The sequence below is a fragment of the Tachypleus tridentatus genome, chromosome 8 (assembly GCF_004210375.1).
Source record: "Tachypleus tridentatus isolate NWPU-2018 chromosome 8, ASM421037v1, whole genome shotgun sequence".
Lineage (NCBI taxonomy): Eukaryota > Metazoa > Arthropoda > Merostomata > Xiphosura > Limulidae > Tachypleus > Tachypleus tridentatus.
In genome coordinates this window covers 67829111-67850368 of record NC_134832.1, presented here as the reverse complement: position 1 = coordinate 67850368, position 21258 = coordinate 67829111, and the positions used below count along the sequence as shown (strand labels likewise).

The 21258-nt window shown below is 43.2% G+C and overlaps 1 protein-coding gene across 1 annotated transcript; it reads right to left on the bottom strand.

The window, feature by feature from the left end:
• Positions 1-366: 366 nt before the first annotated feature.
• LOC143223922 (general transcription factor II-I repeat domain-containing protein 2A-like) lies at positions 367-1512 on the bottom strand. The gene has a single exon (XM_076452396.1). The coding sequence runs from the start codon at positions 1510-1512 to the stop codon at positions 367-369; it is 1146 nt and encodes a 381-aa protein (XP_076308511.1).
• Between the last annotated feature and the right edge of the window lie 19746 nt (positions 1513-21258).

Below are 21258 nucleotides of genomic sequence, written 5' to 3'. Positions count from 1 at the left end.
ACTCGGATAACTTGTTAATTGATGATTCATATTTTGTTGATTTGAGAGCAACACATGCAGCACTCAGTTCATCTGTAAGCTTGTTTCTTTTGTCTGATTTGATGAAATTCAAAGTTGAAAACAGCTGCTCACAAGCGTAAGATGATCCAAACAAAGTAAGAAGAGCTATTCCAAGTAATTTCATTGACTTAAAATTAATTGGTAAAGAATTACATACTTTAAGAATTTCATTTTCACAACTCTTTGCAACGTTTTCTTCCAAGATCCTTCCACACTCTATTTTCTCAAGTGTTTTACGCAGGGCACAGAATTTATTAGTCCAAGTACAGTTTTCCTGAAATTCTACCAGCTCCATTTCTAGAGTTTTCAAACCCAACCAGTGTAAACAGGAAAGATCGAGATTTTCAAATTCAGTTTTATCGGGAAAGGTAAGTTTTTCTTTTCTATCTTTCGAAACTGCATAAATCTGTTACTAAAATTCTCCTTCGCTACCGCGATAATGCTTGAAAATTCTTTGGAGACTTCCTGTTTGCTTAAGAAACAGTCCGTAAATGTTGTCGAGTTTTCGAAATGCATTTTCAGATTTGGAAAATATTTGAGTTCCCCACCTTCGATGTCTTTTTCAAAAACTTGCAATTTTCTCTCAAATGCCTTTATATCACAGAACATTCTTTCTGCTGTTTTTCCTACTCCTTGTAGTTTTGTGTTCAGTGCATTGAAGTGTGATATAAAGTCTGTAAAGAACATGAGGTTATTAAGCCAAGCCAAATCAGAGAGCTGTGGAAAGCCTTGTCCTTTTTCATGCATAAAAAATCTAATTTCGTTCAAGCAAGCAATAAATCTTTCCAGAAAACGTCCTCTGCTCAACCATCGGACATTGTTATACATAATTAAAGTACTATATTGTGCTTGAACCTCATCAAGAAGTGTTTGAAACTGACGAAAATGAAGCGCACGAGTCATAATGTAATTCACCATTTTTGTAACATCTTTGAGTATATCATCTAATTTTTTGCTACTTTCTTTTGCACAAAGAGCTTCTTGATGAAACTGGATGACTTGATATTTTATTTTGTTCTCAAACAACTTTATAAAACCAGATGTTGACCCAACCATACATGGTGCTCCATGACTAGTGATCGAAATTGTCTTTTCGGGCTTAATACTTTGTGTCAAAAAACATTCCATCACAGCATTGTAAATATCTACTCCTTGTGTTCTTCCGGGTAAAGAAATAAGTTTCACCAATTCTTCCCTAATGGAGTCACCAACAGCATAACGCAAAGTTACTGCTAACCTTGCATGATTATTTATATCCGTACTCTCATCCAAACACATGGAGTAACAAGAAGTCTTTTGTAAATCAGTACTGAGTTGTTGATTGACATCATTTGCCATACGTAAGATACGATCTTTCACGGTATTTCTGCTAAGTGGTACCTCACAGATTCTTTGTAAAATTTCACGTTTATTTGAAAAATCACTAAAAAGGGAATCACTTCTAGCTAACATAGTCGTTTTTATGAAATCTCCATCAGATAGAGACTTACCATGTTTAGCGATACATAATGAAATTTGAAAGCTGGCCTTCGTCAAATGATTAGGTTTAGAAAGAAAGTATCCAAGATTAATACATTGAGAATGCTATTTCCTCAGTTCGTTTGCAAGAAATTCCTCCTTTTCTGTTTCATCAAGTTCAGCAACATTTTTGTGGTTGGTTTCAAAATGCCGTTTGACACTTGAAGTACGACACACAACACTTTCACCACATAAAATACATAACGCTTTTCCGTTGCGTTCAATGGTTCCACATAATTTTGTCCAATTTTCTTGAAATAATCGTCCACTATCCATTAGCTTTGCCTTCTTTGCATTCATTTTTGGTATAACTTAAACACACAAAAGTAAAGTTTAATGAAACAAACTTTTAAAAATTTACTTAAACAAAGAACAGTTAAATATTTAAACAAATTAAATTGGCCCGTTTCGTTAACGTAGCTTTTTTAATGCCATGATAATGTGGAGTGCAAAATTTAAAACTAAACACGATTGGTTGAAAAATATTCTCAAGTTAATCAATAGTTTATAATGTTTTGCATTTTTAGCTGCATTTAGATTGTATTATATTCAAATTTTCAATAAAATTACAAAGAATGATTTATGACAAGTTTTCTGTTTTTGTATAATTCTTCATGACTGCAGAATAATAAGTAACCGATATAATTATTTATTCATACTGGTTGAAGACCAATACGAATAGATATAATGGCTTACGATGCCACCCCCGTCGTTCAAAAGGTTCGACATGCAACCTGTAGGGATAATATCCCTAATATATCCCTGGGATATATTATAGTATTAATCTAACCCGAAGTAGAGACAAGGACTGAAGTTAAGGCGCATTAAACTGGGAACAACGATTTCCCAGGCTTTACCGATATCCAATCCTTCTCATCGATCCTACCGGGAATATCCCTAGTTCTAGTGTTAGCTACACTTACGCGCATTGCCTCCTCTGCACCACGAGGAGGCCCTGAAAATCGAAGTACTTGAACTCTAGTGCTCTCAGGTCATGACACCTCTCATAATTACCTAGCTCGCTACATACTTCTTAGCAAAGATGCAGAAATCCTATCACGTGCCAGCAATCGTGGCCTTGCGTGCCACCTCTGGCACGCGTGCTATAGGTTCGCCATCACTGCCCTAGACTATTCTATCTACCTGCCTTATCATCCACATCCTTCTCTGATTCTTTGGTTTTCCTTCCCTTCAATAGTTCTTCATATGAAGAAGCCAAGAACTGAAACTTGCTGCTCATCAGGATAGACTCATTATAATTAAATTTGCTATTTTGTATTCTATTAGTACCCTTTACAGCTTCTGAATGTCATTGTTAGATGTATCCCTTGTTTGTAAAAGCTAAAACTCCTTCTGAAATCCTACTGTCATTTCCCACAGTCCACGCTTCTTTTTACCTATTGTCTATAATTTGATTAGGATAGTTTTCAACTTCTCCTTCAACCTACAAACTCTACATAAGAATTGCACATCTTTATTACTTAAAAGTACATGCCAGTTCCAAATTCCGAAATAAAACCCACTTATTAAACCCATTACAAACCAAGAATGCTTATCACCTATAGTAAGCCATAATCATTGTATTTATACTTATAGCCTGAAAAATAAATACTTAATACTTAGTACTAGTAGCCTATTGTTAACACTATTAATGTTAAGCCTAAAGTTTAATAAGCAATATTATTTTTGATCACTTCTTTGTTTTCATACTAAAGTTTACCTTTAATAGAAATTTCTTCTAGATATAGAACTTAATAACTTATTAGAGCTAACATTATACGTAAGATTAATAATATCACGTAATTAACCTGATTTACAACCTCTCTGTATCTATAAGTTATGACAGTATAAGTTGAACTTAAAACACCAAGAAACAATATATTAGTTTTTAAAATGTATTTACTGAATAAAAAAAATGCACACATCCTGTTTTACAATTTGCCAGTAGGGTAAAATATACCTAAGCCTAAGGTAACTATTTTAACATTGTAGTAAAATTTACACTACTAAACTCTAAGTTAAAACTTTAACCTACCATACACAGTTATTACTGTGTTTTTAAAACTCAAATCACTACGAATTATAACATAAATATTAAATAACTTTTAGAAATTTGTAACAGTAGGCGCCCTCTAGGATTGTGAAATTAGAATAGTATGAATAATATTGGTAATATGAAGAACGAATAGATTAATTTCGCTATGTAACACGAATTTTGTTCTTTGATAATATGTGCTATTTCTTAATTGCTTATGTTGTTAAAGTACAAAAAATGGCCATTATTTCCTTTAAACTTTGCTTTTGTGACTTGGATAATGAAATTTAGAAATTAGCTTATTTTATACGTAAAAACTGGAAAAATTGCACATTTTTATTTACACAAGGTCTGAATAAAACCACATTTGAATCAAGATTTACATGTATTTATACTTAAGTTATAAAAACATGTTTAGCAGTGAGTAGTTTTTCAAGATTGCGACTGTAATGTAAATCACTTTCACGTATCAAGCCCTAGATAAAGTCTCCCATCAATTTTTCGTTATACACTCCTTGAGAGCGGCATTCAAAGTCCAGTATATCTTGGTGGAAGTGCTCGCCTTACTCCTCTGAGTATGATCCCCTGTTCTTCTTGAATTTATAAAGATGAGCGTCAAGGATATGGACTTTCAGGGACATCCTGCAGCCCATTTTGCTATAGTTCGTCACCAGAGCCTCAACCAGTTTCACATAATTTTTGTCCTTTTGATTGCCCGAAAAGCCCCCAAACACTGCGACAAAGCTGCCCCAATCTTTTTTTTCCTTCCTACTGAGCTTTTTGGAGAATTCTGTGCACTCCGGGATCCTCTTTATTTGTGGTCCAATGAAGATACCAGCTTTGACTTTTGCCTCAGACAGCTCAGGGAAGAAGTCTCGAAGGAACTTGAAGGTTGCAGATTCCTTATCAAGGGCTGTGACAAATTGTTTCGTAAGACCAAATTTTATGTGCAATGGTGAGAACAACACCTTCTGAGGTCCACTAGTGGCTCACACTTGACATTGTGCCTCCCCATAGAAATTCGGTCCATTATGGCCAGTGCTTCCACTTGTAGTGTGCTGCAGTGTCCTTGCTGTCCCAAAGGCAAAGATAACAGGGAAACTTGGTAAAGCCTCCTTGGAGACTCATCATCCTTCCCCCGTTGCAAGGACAATTTCTCCCACTTCTTTCTCCCTGTTGCTAGGGAAATGTCTTCCACTTCTTGCCCCCGTTGCTTGGAAAATTTCCTTCACTTCTTGCCCCCGTTGCTAAAGAAATTTCTTCCACTGCTTGCCCCCCGTTGCCAGGAAAATTTCCTCCACTGCTTCCCCCTCGTTGCTATGAAAATTTCCTTCACTTCTTGCCCACCGTTGCTTGGAAAATTTACTCCACTCCTTCCCTCCCGTTGCTAGGGAAATTTCCACCATTACTTGCTCCCGTCGCTAAGAAAATTTTTCCACTGCTTGACCTCTTTACTAGGGAAATTTCTTCCACTCCTTGCCCTTCGTTGCTATGGAAGTTTCCCCACTGCATGACCCCCCTTGCTAGTATATTTTCCCCAATGTTTGCCTTTTGTTGCTAAGGAAATTTCCCCCAATGGGAATCCCCATTGCTAGGAAAATCTTCCCCACTACTTCCCCTCATTGCCAGGGAAATTTCTACCACTCTTTGGACCTGTTGCTATGAAAATTTCCGTTACTGCTTGACCCCAGTATCCAAGGAAATTTCCCCATTTCTTGCCCCCGTTGCTGTGGAAATTTCCTCCACTACTTGCCCTACTCGTTGCTAGGGAAATTTCACCACTTCCAACCCCCCGTGCCTAGGGAAATTTCCCTAACTTTTTGCACATCGTTGCTGAAGAAATTTCCCCCTTTCTTTGCCCCCCGTTGCTAGGAAAATTTTCTTCACTCCTTGCCCATCGTTGCTAAAGAAATTTCCCCCACTGCTTGTCCTCCGTTGCTAGAGAAATTTCCACACTCCTTGCCCCACCTTGTTAGGGAAATTTCCCCCAATCCTTGCCCCCGTTGCTAGGGAAATTTCCCCCACTCATCTCCCCTCTTGCTAAGGTAATTTCTACACCTGCTTGTTTTCCATTGTTAGGTAATTTCCCCCACTACTGGCCCCCAGTTGCTAGGGTAATTTCTTCCACTGCTTGCACCCCATTGTTAGGGAAATTTTCCTCCATTCTTTTCCCTCGTTGCTAGGGAAATTTCCCACACGTTTTGCCCCCCGTTGCTAGGTAAACTTCACCCACTCTTTGACCCAGTTGTTAGGGAAATTGCTTTTACTGCTTGCCCCCGTTGGTAGGGAAAATTCCCCCACTTCTTGGCCCCCGTTGCTAAAGAAATTTCTTCCACTGCTTGCCCCCCGTTGCTATGGAAATTTCCTCCACTACATGCCCTTCCCCTTGTTAGGGAAATTTCCTTCACTGCTTGCCCCGTTGCTAGGTAAATTTTACCAATTCTTGTACCCGTTGCTAGGCAAATTTCACTTTCCACTTGCCTTTCATTGCTAGGGTAATATCCCTTTCTGCTTGCCCCCCCCATTGCTATGAATATTTTCCCACTTCTTGCACCCGTGGCTGAAGAAATTTCACCCACTTCTTCCCACATTGCAAGGAAAATTCTTCCCACTTCTTTCCCCCGTTGTAATGGAAACTTCCTTAACTGCTTGCTTCCGGTTGCTAGGGAAGTTTCCACTCCTGCTTGCCCTCGTTGCTAGGGAAATTTCTCCCACTCCATTCCCCTCGTTGCTACGGAAATTTCCCCCTTTTCTTGCCCCTCATTGCTACGGAAATTTCCCCCTTTTCTTGCCCCTCATTGCTACGGAAATTTCTTCCACTGCTTACACCGAATCTAGGGAAATTTCCCCCACTGATTATTCCCGTTGCTAGGAAAATTTTCTTCACACTTTGCCAATCGTTGCTATGGAAATTTCCCACACTTCCTGCCCCCGTTGATAGGGAAATTTCATCCTCTAATTGCTTCCCGTTGCTATGGAAATTTACCACATTTCTTGCTCCCCGTTGTTAGGAAAATTTCACCCACTCTTTGACCCCGTTGCTAGGGAAATTTCTTTTACTGCTTGCCCACGTTCGTTGGAAAATTTCCCCCATTTATTGTCCCCCGTTGCTATGGAAATTTGTTCCACTCCTTGCCCCCTGTTGCTAGGGAAATTTCACCCACTCTTTGACCCCGTTACTAGGGATATTTCTTTTACTGCTTGCCCCCGTTGGTTGGGAAGTTTCTTCTACTTATTGTCTCTCATTGCTGTAAACATTTTCCCCACTTCATGGCCCCCGTTGCTAGGGAATATTTCACAATTCTTGCCCCTGTTGCTAGGGATATTTCAATTTCTACTTGCCCCCATTTGTAGGGTAATATTCCCCTCTGCTTGCCCACCGTTGCTATGGAGATTTTCGCACTTCTTGCCCCCGTTGCGAAAGAAATTTCCCACACTCCTTCCCCCATTGCAAGAAAAATTTCTCCTACTTCTTTGCTCCATTACTAGGGAAATTTCCCCCACTTCTTCCCCCGTGGCTTAGAAAATTTCCTTCACTTCTTATCCCCATTACTAAAGAAATTTCTTACACTGCTTGCCCCTCGTTGCCAGGGATATTTCCCCCACTGCTTTCCCCCCGTTGCTAGGGAAATTTCAACCACTCTATGCCCCTCGTTGCTAGGGAAATTTCCCCTCTTCTTGCCTCCATTGCTAGGGAAATGTCTTCCACAGCTTGCCCCCCGTTGCTAGGGTAATTTCCACTTCTATATGCCCCCGTTGCGAGGAACATTTCCACCACTTCTTGACCACTGTTGCTAAAGAAATTTCCCCCACTACTTCTCCCCGTTGCAATTGAAATTTCTCAAACTTCCTTCCCTCGTTGCTAGGGAAATTTGTTCCACTGGTTTCCCACCTTGCTAGGGAAATTTCCCTCTCTTCTTCCCCCTCGTTGCTAGGGAAATTTCTTCCACTGCCTGTCCCCTTTGCTTGGGAATTTTCCAATTCTACTTGCCCCCATTGCTAGGAAAAGTTATCCCACTTCTTGCCCCTCGTTGCTAGGGAAATTTCCATCATTACTTGCCCCCATTGCAAGGGAAATTTCCACTATTACTTGCCCCCATTGATTGGGTAATTTTGTTCCACTGCTTGCCCCCTTTGCCATGGAAATTTCCCCTCTGCTTGACCCTCGTTGCTAGGGAAATTTCTTCCAATGTTTGCCTTTTGTTGCTAGGGAAATTTCCTTTACTCCTTCTCCCCATTGCTAGGAAAATTTTTACCACTTCTTGCACCTGTTGCTAGGGAAATTTCTTCCACTGCTTGCCCCTTTTGCTTCGAAAATTTCACCTACTGCTTGACCCCTGTTTCCATTTAAATTTACCCCACTTCTTGCCACCATTGCTATGGAACTTTTCCCCACTAATTGCTTCCCGTTGCTATGGAACTTTCCCCCACTTCTTGCCCCATTTGCTGTGGAAATTTCCCGCACAACTTGTCCTTTCCGTTGTTAGGGAACTTTGACCACATTTTACACACCGTAGCTAGGGTAGCTAGGGAAATTTCCCTAACTTTTTGCCCATCGTTGCTAGGGAAATTTCCACTTCTACTTGCTCCCTGTTGCTAGGAAAATTCCACCACTTCTTGCACCTGTTGCTAAGGAAATTTACTCCACTCCTACCTCCCCCTTTGCTAGGGAAATTTCCACCATTACTTGCTCCCGTTGGTAGGGAAAGTTTTTCCACTGCTTGACTTCTTTGCTAGGGAAATTTCTTCCACTCCTTGCCCTTCGTTGCTATGGAAATTTTCCTCTCTTCTTTTCCCTCGTTGCTAGGGAAATTTTTTCTACTGCTTACTCCCGTTGCTATTGAAATTTCCCACACTTTTTGCCCCTATTTGCTATGAAAATTTCCTTCACTTCTTTCCCCTTGATTTTAGCGAAATTTCACTCACTGCTTGCCATCCGTTGCTAAGGAAATTTCCACACTCCTTGCACCCAGTTGTTAGCGAAATTTCCCACACTGCTTGCCCTTGTTGCTAGGGAAAATTCTTCCACTGCTTGCCCCATGTTGCTTGTGAAATTTAACCTACTCCTTGCCACCGTTGCAATGAAAATTTCTTCCACTGCTTGCCTTTTCTTGCTAGAGAAATCTCTAGGTGCTCCCATTGCTAGGGAAATTTACACCCCTGCTTGCCCACGTTGCTAGGGAAATTTCCCACACTTCTTGCCACCTGTTGCTAGGAAAATTTCCCCACTTGGTGCCCTCGTTGCTACGGAAACTTCCGCCTCTACTTGAACCCCGTTGCTACGGAAATTTTCCCCATAATTGCTTACCGTTACTATGGAAAGTTCCTCCTCTTCTTGGTCACCATTGCTAAAGAAATTTTTCCACTGCTTGCCCCCCCTCACCGTTGCTAGGAAATTTATTTGACAACTTGCCCTTTCCGTTTCTAGGGAAATTTACACCACAGATTGCTTACTGTTGGTATGGAAAGTTCCCCCACTCCTTGCCCCCCGTTGTGAGGGAAATTTCTTCCCCTGGTTGCCCTTGTTGCTAGGGAAATTTCCCTCACTTTTTGACCTCCGTTGCTATCAAAATTTCCCCCACTTCTTGACCCTTCATACTAGGGAAATATCCCCCACTGCGTGCCCTCCGTTGCTAGGGAAATTTCCACACTCCTTGCTTCCCGTTGCTAGGAAAATTTTCACACTCCTTGCTTCCCGTTGCTAGGGAAATTTCCACACTCTTTGCTTCCCGTTGCGAGGGAAATTTTGCCACTTTTGGCCCCCGTTGCTATGGACATTTTTCGCCACTTCTTAGCCCCGTTGCTTGGGAAATTTCTTCCACTGCTTGCCCCTTGTTGGTATGGTAATTTCCTTCACTGTTTGACCCCGTTGCTAGTGAAATTTCTCCGCCGGCCTGCCACCCTTTGGTAGGGAAATTTCCCCCACATCTTGCCCCCTGTTGCTATGGAAATTTCCCCCACAACTTGCCCTTCCCGTTGCAAAGGAAATTCACCACATTTTACACTCCGTTGCAAGGAAAATTTCCCTCACTTTTTGCACTCCTTGCCCAACATTGCCAGGGAAATTTTCCCACTGCTTCCCCTCCCGTTGCTATGGAAATTTCTCTCACTTCTTGCCCTTTTTGCTAGAGAAATATCTTCCACTGCTTCCCCACGTTGCTAGATTAATTTACAACAATGCTTTCCCCTGTTGTTAGGGAAATTTCCCCCACTCCTTGCCCTCCGTTACTAAGGAAATTTCACTATCTACTTGACCGCCGTTGCTATGGAAATTTCCCCTACTGTTTGCCCTCCAGTTGTTAAGGAAATTTCATTCACTTCTTGCACCTTGTTGCTAGGGAAATTTTTTCCACTCCTTTCCCCGTTGCTAAGGAAATTTTCCACACATTTTGCTTCCAGTTGTTAAGGAAATTTCACCCACTTCTTGCACCTTGTTGCTAGGGAAATATTTTCCACTGCTTTCCCCGTTGCTAGGGAAATTTTTTCTACTTTCTGTCCCCCATTGCTAGATAAATTTTTTCCTCTGTTTGCACTTCGTTGCTAGTGAAATTTCCCCCACTGATTGACCCCCCCTATGCTATGAAAATTTCCTCCACTGCTCGACTCCCCCATTGCTAGGGAAATTTCACCACTGCTTACCCCCTTTGCTAAGGAAATTTCCTAACTACTTGCTTCCGTTGCAAGTAAAATTTCCCCCACTCCTTGTCCCCCATTGCTAGGGTAATTTCACATACTACTTGCCTACCGTTGCTAGGGAAATTTCACCCACTTCTTGCACCTTGTTGCTAGGGAAATTTCTTCCACTACTTTCCCCCTTTGCTATGGAAATTTCCCTATTGCTTGCCCACGTTGCTAGATAAATTTCCCTTACTTGGTGCCCAATTTTATAGGGAAATTTCTTCTTCTACTTTCTGCTATTGCTATGGCAATTTCCATCACTCCTTGCCTTACGTTTCTAGGGAAATTTCCCTTACGGGGTGACAAAGTTGATAGGAAAATTTCCACCACTTCTTGTCCCCATTGCTGCGGAAATTTTCCCTACTAATTGCTTCCCGTTGATGTGGAAATTTCCCTCACTTTTAGGCCCTCCGTTGCTATGGAAATTTCCCCCACAACTTGCCCTTCCCGTTGCAAGGGAAATTTCACCACATTTTACACTCCGTTGCAAGGAAAATTTTTCCACTGCATCCCCTCCCGTTGCTATGGAAATTTCTCTCACTTCTTGCCCTTTTTGCTAGGGTAATTTCTTCCACTGCTTCCTCACGTTGCTAGATTAATTTACAACAATGCTTTCCCCTGTTGTTAGGGAAATTTTCTTCACTGCTTGCCCCCGTTGCTAGAGAAATTTCCCCTCTTCTTTCCTTTCTTTGCTGGGAAAATTTCAACTCCTGCTTGCCTTCTGTTGTTAGAGAAATTTCCCCCACTGCTTGCCCCTCGTTGCTAAGGAAATTTACCCCACTCCTTGCCCCCTGTTACTAGGGTTATTTCTTCCACTTATTGCCCCCATTGCTAGGGACATTTCCATCTCTTCTTTCCTGTCGTTGCTAGAAAAATTAATTCCACTGCTTGACCCCGTTGATATTGAAATTTCCCCACTTCTTTCAGCTTTATGCGGGGGAAATTTCCCTCACTGCTTGCCCTCCGCTGCTAGGGTAATTTCCACACTCCTTAGAACCCATTACTAGGGAATTTTTTCCCACTCCTTGCACCCCGTTGCTAGGGTAATTTCCCCCATTCTTTGCCCTTCGTTGCTAGGGAAATTTCTTCCACTGCTTGCCCCCGTTGCTATGGAAATTTCCCCCACTCCTTGCCCCCGTTGATAGGGAACTTCCCCACTTCTTGCCCCCGTTCCTTGGAAAATTTCCTTCACTTCTTGCACCCGTTGCTAAAGAAATTTCTTCCACTGCTTGCCCCCGTTTTCAGGGAAATTTCCCCTACTGCTTGCCCTCCGTTACTAAGGAAATTTCACTAACTACTTGACCGTCGTTGCTATGGAAATTTCCTTCACTGTATGCCCCCATTGCTTGGGAAATAGCCTCTCCTACTTGCCCCCGTTGCTAGTGAAATTTCCCACACCTCATGCCCCTCTTTCGTAGGGAAATTCCCCCTCTTCTTGGTCCCCATTCGTAAAGACATTTCTTCCACTGCTTGACCCTAGTTGCTAGGGAAATTTTCCTTTCTGCCTGCCCCTTTGCTAGGGAAATTTCCCCCACTTGATGACCCCATTGCTAGGAAAATTTCCCTCTCTTCTTCACCCTCGTTGATAGGGAAATTTCTTCCACGGCTTGCCATCCGTAAAAAGGGAAATTTCCACACTCATTGCCCCCCGTTGATAGGGAAATTTCCCACACTGCTTGCTCTTGTTGCTAGGGAAATTTCTTCCACTGCTTGCCCCACATTGCTAAGGAAATTTACCTCACTCCTTGCCCCCATTGCTAGGGAACTTTCACCACTGCTTACCCCGCATTGCTAAGGAAATTTCCTTACTGCTTGCTTCCGTTGCAAGTAAAATTTCCCCCACTCCTTGCCCCCGTTGCTATTAAAATTCCCCCACTACTTTCCCCTTTATGTTAGGGAAATTTCCCTCACTGCTTGCCATCCGTTGCTTGAGAAATGTCCACACTCCTTGCCCTCTGTTGTTACGGAAATTTCCCACACTGCTTGCTCTTGTTGCTAGGGAAATTTTTTCCACTGCTTGCCCCACATTGCTAAGGAAATTTACCTCACTCCTTGCCCCCATTGCTAGGGAAATTTCACCACTGCTTACCCCCCATTGCTAAGGAAATTTCCTTACTGCTTGCTTCCGTTGCAAGTAAACTTTCCCCCACTCCTTGTAACCCATTGCTAGGAAAATTTCCTTATTGCTTGCTCCCGTTGCTATGGAAATTTCCTCTACTTTCTGCCCCCGTGGCTTGGGAAATCTCTTCCACTGCTTACTTTCCATTGGTATGGAAATTTCTTTTTCTGCTTGCCCCCGTTGCTAGGGAAATTTCTTCCACTCCTTGCAAATCGTTGCTAGGGAAATTTCCCGAACTTCCTGACCCCGTTGTTAGGGAAATTTCTTCCTCTGCTTAGACCCCGTTACTATGGAAATTTCCACCACTGCTTGCCTCCCATTGTTAGGGAAATTTTAATACTGCTTACCCCCGTTCCTATTGAAATTCCCCCAATTCTTGCCCCCGTTGCTAGGGAAATTTCTTACACTCCTTGCCCCTTGTTGCTAAAGATATTTCCTTTACTTCTTGCACCCGTTGCTGGGGAAATTTCCTCCACTGCTTGATCCCCTGTTGCTAGGGAAATTTCCCCCACTCCTTGACCTCCGTTACTAAGGAAATTTCACTAACTACTTGACCGCCGTTGCTATGGAAATTTCCCCTACTGTTTGCCCTCCCGTTGTTAGGAAAATTTCCTTTACTGAGTGCTCCATTTGTATCAAATTTCACACTCTAGTTGCTCCGTTGCTGGGGAAATTTCTACTACTTTATGCCCCGGTTGCTATGGAAATTTCCCCTCTACTTGCCACCGTTTGCGAGGGAAATTTCACCATTCTTACCACCCATTGCTAAGGAAATTTCTTTCAGTGCTTGCCTTTGTTGCTATGGAAATTTCCCCCTCTGCTTGACCCTCGTTGCTAAGGAAATTTCTTCCACTCCTTGCTCACAGTTGCTAGTGTAATTTCGTCCCCTGCTTGCAACCCGATGCTAAAGAAATTTCCCCACTCCTTGTCCGAGTTGCTAGGAAAATTTCCACAGTACTTGCCCCCGTTGCTAGAAAAATTTTCCACACATTTTGCCCCCTGTTGCTAATGAAATTTCACCCACTTCTTGCACCTTGTTGCCAGGGAAATATCCCCCCACTTCCTGCCTTCCGTTGCTAGAGAAATTTCTTTTACTGCTTGCCCCAGTTGCTAAAGAAATTTCTCCCACTCCTTGCCCCCGTTACTAAAGAAATTTACTTACTACTTGAACCCCGTTGCTATGGAAATTTTTCCTACTTCTTAACCTGGCGTTGCTTGGAAGATTTCCTTTACTGAGTGCCCAATTGCTATGGCAATTTCACACTCTAGTCGCCCCGTTGCTGAGGAAATTTCCACTATTTTTGCCCCTGTTGCTATGGAAATTTCCTTACTGCTTGCTTCTGTTGCTAGAGAAATTTTCTTACTGCTTTCCCCCGTTGCTAGGGAAATTTCCCCACTTCATGCCCCCGTTGTTAGGGGTATTTCATTCCCTCCTTGCCCCTAGTTGCAAGGTAATTTCACATACCACTTTCCCACCGTTGATTGGGAAATTTCCACCCCTGCTTGCCCCTTGTTGCTAGTGTAATTTCGACTCATGCTTGGATCTCGTTGCTAAAAAAATTTCCCCACTCCTTTCCCCCGTTGCTAGGGAAATTTCCACATTACTTGCCCCCCGTTGCTAGGGAAATTTTCCACACTTTTTTACCGAGTTGTTAGTGAAACTTCCCACACTCCTTGCCCCCGTTGCTATTGAAATTTCTCCCACTCCTAGCCCCCCGTTGCTATATAAATTTTCTATACTTCCTGTCCCCGTTTCTCGGGAAATTTTTTCCACTGCTTACTTTCTATTGGTATGGAAATTTCTTTTTCTGCTTGCTCCCGTTGCTACGGAAATTACTTCCACTGCTTGCAAACCGTTGCTAGGGAAATTTCCCGAAATTCCTGACCCCTTTGGTAGGGAAATTTCATCCACTGCTTGCACCCCGTTACTATGGAAATTTCAACACTGGTTACACCCCGTTCCTAATGAAATTCCCCCTCTTCTTTCCCCCATTGTTAGGGAAATTTCCCCCACTTTTTGCCCCTCGATGCGAAGGAAATTTCACTTACTAATTGACCCCCGTTGCTATGGAAATTTTCCTTTACTGAGTGCCCCGTTGTTATTGAAATTTCATACTCTAGTTACCCTGTTGATGGTGAAATTTCCACTACTTTCTGCCCCAGTTGATCAGAAAATTTCTTCCACTCCTTGCCCTCGTTGCTATGGAAATTCCCCCACTTCTTGCCCCCAGTTGCTCGGGAAATGTTTCTACTGCTTGCCCCCCGTTGCTGGGAATATTTCCTTTACTTCTTCACCCCCGTTGCTTGAAATTTCTCTTACTATTTACCCCCGTTGCTAGGGAAATTTTCCACACTTCTTGCCTCCATTGCTAAAGAACTTTCTTCCACTGCTTGCACGGTGCTATGGAAATTTCTTTTACTGCTTGCCCCATTGCTAGGGAAATTTTTATCACTGCTTGCCTTCCATTGCTAAAGAAATTTCTTCCACTGCTTGCCCCCGTTGTTAGGGAATTTTTCCCCACACCTTACCCCCCGTTGCTTGGGAAATTTTCCACACTTCTTGCCCCATTGCTAAAGAATTTTCTTCCACTGTTTGCCCCCGTTGCTAGGGAAATTTCCCCCACTTCTTGCCTTCCATTGCTAAGGAAATTTCTCCACTGCTTGCCTCCCGTTACTATATAAATTTCTTCCACTGCTTGTTTCCGTTGCTAAAGAAATTTCCACCCTTACTTGCACCTCGTTGCTAGTGAAATTTCCACCTCTACTTGCCACTCATTGCTAAAGAAATTTTTTTCCACTCCTTGCCCCTTGTTGCTAGGGAAATTTCTTCCACTGCTTGCCCCCCGTTACTATGGAAATTTCCAACAGTGCTTGCCCCCCGTTGCTAGGGAAATTTCAACACTACTTACCCCCTGTTTGTATGGAAATTTCCCCCACTTCCTGCCCCCCATTGCTATAGAAATTTCTTCCTCTGCTTGTCCATGTTGCTATGGATAGTTCTTACACTCCTTGCACCTTGTTGCTAAGGAAATTTCCACAGTACTTGCCCCCTGTTGCAAGAGAAATTTCCCCCACTACTTGTCACCATTGCTAGAGAATTTCTTCTTCTTTTTGCCCCATTGCTAGGGAAATTTCTTCCACTCCTTTCCCTCCGTTGCTAGGAAATTTCCCCTACTTCCTGCCCTTCGTTGCTAGAGAAATTTCTTAAACTGCTTATCTCCCTTTGCTATGGAAAGTTCCCACTCTTCTCACCCCCCATTACTAGAGAAATTTCACCACTGCTTAACCCCCGTTCATATGGAAATTTCCCCACTAGTTGCAACCCGTTACTATGGAAATTTCCACCACTGCTTACCCCCATTGCTATGGAAATTTCTTCCACTTCCTGCCCCCGTTGCTAGGGAAATTTCTTCCACTGCTTGCCCCTTGTTGCTAAGGAAATTTCACCTACTACTTCAACCCCGTTTCTATGGAAATTTCCCCTACTGCTTGCCCTCCCGTTGCTAGGAAATTTTCCTTTACTGAGTGCCCCGTTGCTTTGGAAATTTACACTACTTTCTGCTCCGGATAATATGGAAATTTCTTCCACTGTTTGCCACCGTTGCTACGGAAATTTCCCTCTCTGCTTGCCCCTCGTTCCTAGAGAAATTTCACCACCGCTGACCCCACGTTGCTAGGGAAATTTCACCACTCTTATTCCCCGTTGCTAGGAAATTTCTTCCACTGCTTGTACCCATTGCTAGAGAAATTACTTACACTCCTTGCCCCTGTTGCTATGGGACTTTACACCCCTGCTTGCTTTCCCGTTGCTACTGAAATTTTCTTTAATCCTTGAAACGGTTGCTATGAATATTTTCCGCACTTCTTGCCCCCGTTGCTTGTGAAATATTTTCCACTTCTCGCCCACGTTGCTAGAGAAATTTCCTCAACTCCTTGCTCCCCGTTGTTAAGGATTTTTCCCCCACTGCTTGCCTTTGTTGCTGAGGAAATTTCTTCCACTCCTTGCCCTCAGTTGCTTGTGAAATTCCCCCAGTGCTTATCACCCATTTTTTTGAAAAATATCCGACACTGCTTTTCCCCCGATGCTAGGAAAATTTCCCCAACTTCTTGTTTTCCATTTCTAGAGAAATTTCCCCACTGTTTGCCCCCGTTGCTATTGAAATATCTTCCACTCCTTGCCCCCGTTGCTACGGAAATTTCCACCACTTCGTGACCTTGTTAGTAGGGAAATTTCTTTCACTGCTTGATCCCGTTACTATTGAAATTTCCACCACTGCTTGCCTCCCGTTGCTAGGGAAATTTCTTCCACTTCTTGCCACCCCATTACTATGGAAATTATCACCACTTTCTGCCCCCATTTGCTAGGGAAATTATCACCACTTTCTGCCCCCCTTTGATAGGGAAATTTCTTCCATTGCCTGCGCACGTTGCTAGTGATATTTTCGTCCCTGCTTGCACACCTTTGCTAGTGAAATTTCCACCTATACTTTTCACCCGTTGCTAGGGAAATTTCTCCCACTCCTTGGACCCCGTTGCTAAGGAAATTTCCCCTACTACTTGCCCTCCCGTTGCTAGGGAGATTTCCCTTACTTGGTGCCCCCGTTGATAGGGAATTTCCACCCCTGCTTGTCCCCCGTTGCTAGGAGATTTCCACCCCTGTTTGCCCCCTATTGCTAGTGTAATTTCGACCAATACTTTCAAACGGTTGCTAAAGAAATTTCCACTCTTCCTGCCCCCATTGCTATGGAAATTTATTCCACTGCTTGCCCCCGTTGCTACAGAAATTTCAACACTCCTTGCCCTCTGTTGCTAGGGAAATTTCCACAGTACTTGCCCCCCGTTGCTAGAGAAATTTCACCTCTCCTTGCCCTTGTTGCTAGGGAAATTTCCCCCACTACTTACCACCATTGCTAGGGAATTTCCCCTACTTCCTGCCCATCGTTGCTATGAAACTTTCTTTCACTGCTTAATTCCCGTTGCTATGGAAATTTCCCCTTCGCTCACCCCACGTGAGTAGGGAAATTGCACCACTGCTTACCCCCCGTTCATATGGAAATTTCTCCCACTCCTTGCAACCCGTTACTATGGAAATTTCCACCACTTTCTGCCACCCATTGCTAAGGAAATATCAACACTGCTTACCCCATTGCTAAAGAAATTTATCCCACTTTCTGTCCCCCACTGCTAGGGAAATTTCTTCCACTGCTTACCCTTGTTCCTATGGAAATTTCTTACTCTCCTTTCCTTTCTTTACTAGGGAAATTATCCTTACTTCCTGCCCTTCGTTGCTAGAGAAATTTTTCATAATGCTTACCCCCCGTTGATATGGAAATTTCCCCCTCTGCTTACCCCCCGGTACTAGGGAAATTTCACCACTGCTTTCCACCCGTTCATAGAGAAATTTCTCTTACTTTTTGCTCCCCGTTACTATGGAAATTTTCCACAACTTTCTGCCCCTGGTTGCTAGGGAAATTTCAAAACTGCTTACCACCATTGCGAGGGAAATTAAACCCACTTCCTGCCCCATTGCTAAGGAAATTTCTTCCACTTCTTGCCCCTACATCTTAATGAAATTCACTCACTGCTTACCCCCATTGTTTGAAAAATATCCGACACTGCTTTCCCCCTGTTGGTAGGGAAATTTCCCCCACTTTTTGTCCACCGTTGTGAGGGCAATTTCTTCCACTGCTTGCCACCGTTGCTAGGGAATTCCTCCCACTTCTTGCCCCCAGTTGCTAGTGAAATTTTACACTTCTTGTCCCCTTTGGTAGTGAAATTTTCCAAACTTCATGCCCCCATTGCTAAAGAAATGTTTCCCACTTCTTGCACACCGTTGCTAGGGAAATTTCCACTCCTTTTTGCCACCCGTTGCTATGAAATTTCTTCCACTCCTTGCATCCCGTTCCTATGGAAATTTCTCCCACTTCCTGAACTTGTTGAGAGGGAAACTTCCACTGCTTGCCCCTGTCCCTAGAAAATTTCAACACTGCTTACCCCCGTTGCTAGGGAAATTTCTCGCATTTCCTGACCCCCATAGCTATGGAAATTTCTTACACTCCTTGAACCTCGTTGCTAAGGAAATTTCCTTAGTACTTGCACCCAGTTGCTATGGAAATTTCTCCCACTTCATGACCCTGTTGCTAGGGAAATTTTTTCCACTGCTTGCCCCCCGTTACTAGGGAAATTTCCACCCCTGTTTGACCCCGTTGCTAGTGTAATTTTGACCCATGCTTGCAACCCGTTGCTAAAGAAATTTCCCACTCTTGCCCCAGTAGCTAGGGAATTTTCCACATTACTTGCCTCCCGTTGCTAAGGAAATTTTCCACACATTTTGACCCAGTTGCTAATGAAATTTCCCCCACTCCTTACTTTGTTGCTAGGGAGTTTCACCCACTTTTTACACCTTGTTGCTAGGGAAATTTCTTACACTACCTGCCCTCTGTTGCTAGGGAAATTTCACCGCTGCTTTCCACCCGTTCATACGGAAATTTCCCCACTTCTTGCTTTCCGTTACTATTGAAATTTCTTCCACTGTTGTTCTCTGTTGCTGCAGAAATTTCCACCCCTGCTTGCTTTCGTTGCTAGTGGTATTTCTTCCACTCCTTGCTACCCGTTAATATGGAAATTTCCACCACTCCTTGCACTGCGTTGCTAGGGAAATTTCAACACTGCATACCCCCATTGCTAGGGAAATTTCCCCCACTTCCTGCTTCCCAATGTTATAGATATTTCTTCCACTGCTTGCCTCCGATGCTAGAGAAATTTCAACACTCCTTGTCCCCTGTTGAAAGAGAAATTTCCCCCACTACTTGTCCTTGTTGCTAGAGAAATTTCTTCCACTCCTTTCCTCCCGTTGCTTAAGAAATTTCCCTTACTTCCTGCCCCGTTGCTAAGGAAATTTCTTCCTCTTCTTACCCCCGTTGCTATGGAAATTTCCATTACTTCTTCCCCCATTTCTAGGGAAATTTCTTCTTCTGCTTGCTACTGTTGCTATGGGTATTTCTTCCACTCCTTGCCCGCATTGGTAGGGAAATTTCTTCCACTCCTTGCCCACCTTTGCTAAGGAAATTTCCCCTACTTCCTCCCCCATTGCTAGGGAAATTTCTTCCACTGCTTGCCACTGTTGCTAGGGGTATTTCTTCCACTCCTTGCCCGCATTGGTAGGGAAATTTCTTCCACTCCTTGCCCACCTTTGCTAAGGAAATTTCTCCTACTTCCTGCCCCCGTTGCTAAGGAAATTTCTTCCACTCTTTGCCTCCCGTTGCTATTAAGTTTCCCCTACTTCCTGTCCTTCGTTGCTAGAAACATTTTTTCCACTGCTTAACCCCGTTGCTATGGAAATTTAGCTCTCTGCTTACCCCACGTTACTAGGGAAATTTCACCGCTGCTTTCCACCCGTTCATACGGATATTTCCACCACTTCTTGGCCCTCGTTACTAGTGAAATTTCTTCCACTGCTTGTCCTCCGTTGCTAGAGAAATTTCCACTACTTCCTGCCCTTCGTTACTAGGGAAATTTCTTCCACTCCCTACCCCTGTTGCTAGGGAAATTTCTTTTCTTCTTGCTCCCGTTGCTAGAAAACTTGCACCACTCCTTTCCACCGTTGCTAGAAAATTTGCACTACTCCTTGCCCCCGTAGCTAGTGATATTTCGTACATTGCTTGCCCCGTTGCTAGGAAAATTTTCATACCTACTTGTTACCCTTTGCTAGGGAAATTTCCCCCACTCCTTGCCCCTGATCTAGGGAAATTTCCACTACTTCCTGCCCTTCGTTGCTAGGGAAATTTCTTCCACTCCTTACCTCCCGTTGCTAGGGAAATTTCTTCTACTCCTTGCCTTACGTAGCTAGGGAAATTTCCCCTTCTTTCTGCTACCTGTTGGTAGGGAATTATTTTCCACTCCTTTCCCCCGTTGCTAGGGAAATTTCAACCACTTTCTGCCCTTCGTTGCTATTGAAATTTCTTCCACTCTTACACCTTGTTGCTATGGAAATTTCCTTCACTGCTTACCACCGTTGGTGATGGAATTTCCTTCACTGTTTGACCTTGTTGATAGGGAAATTTCTTCCACTTCTTTCCCCCGTTTGCTAGTGAATGTTCCACTACTTCCTGCCTCCGTTGCAAGTTAATTTCTTCCACTTCTTGCCCTTGTTGCTATGGAAATTCCCTTTCTGCTTACCCACTGTTACTAGGGTAATTTCATCACTGCTTACTCCCCCCTTTCATATGTAAATTTCTCCCACTTCTTAACCTCCAATACTATGTAATTTTCCACCACTTTCTGTCCCCCGTTGCTAGGGAAATTTCAAAATTGCTTACTCTACATTGCTTGGGAAATTTCAAAATTGCTTACTCTACATTGCTAGGGAAATTTACCACTTTTCCTGCTCTCCACTGCTAAGGAAATTTCTTACACTGCTTGCCCTCGTTACTATAGAAATTTCTTACTCTCCTTGCCCCTTGTTACTAGGGAAATTTCATCCACTGTTTCTCCATTGCTAGGGAAATTTCTTCCACTGCTTGCCCCTTGTTGCTAAGGAAATTTCACCTACTACTTCAACCCCGTTGCTATGGAAATTTCCCCTACTGTTTGCCCTCCCGTTGCTAGGAAATTTTCCTTTACTGAGTGCCCCGTTACTTTGGAAAATTACACTACTTTCTGCCCCGGATAATATGGAAATTTCTTCCACTGTTTGCCCCCGTTGCTAAGGAAATTTCCCTTTCGGCTTGCCCCTCGTTCCTAGAGAAAATTCACCACCGCTGACCCCACGTTGCTAGGGAAATTTCACCACTCTTATTCCCCGTTGCTAGGAAATTTCTTCCACTGATTGTGCCCATTGCTAGAGAAA

What these genes read in the sequence shown, in the direction of transcription:
- LOC143223922 (XM_076452396.1), bottom strand. Translation starts at nt 1,512, where the DNA reads ATGTTAGCTAGAAGTGATTCCCTTTTTAGTGATTTTTCAAATAAACGT.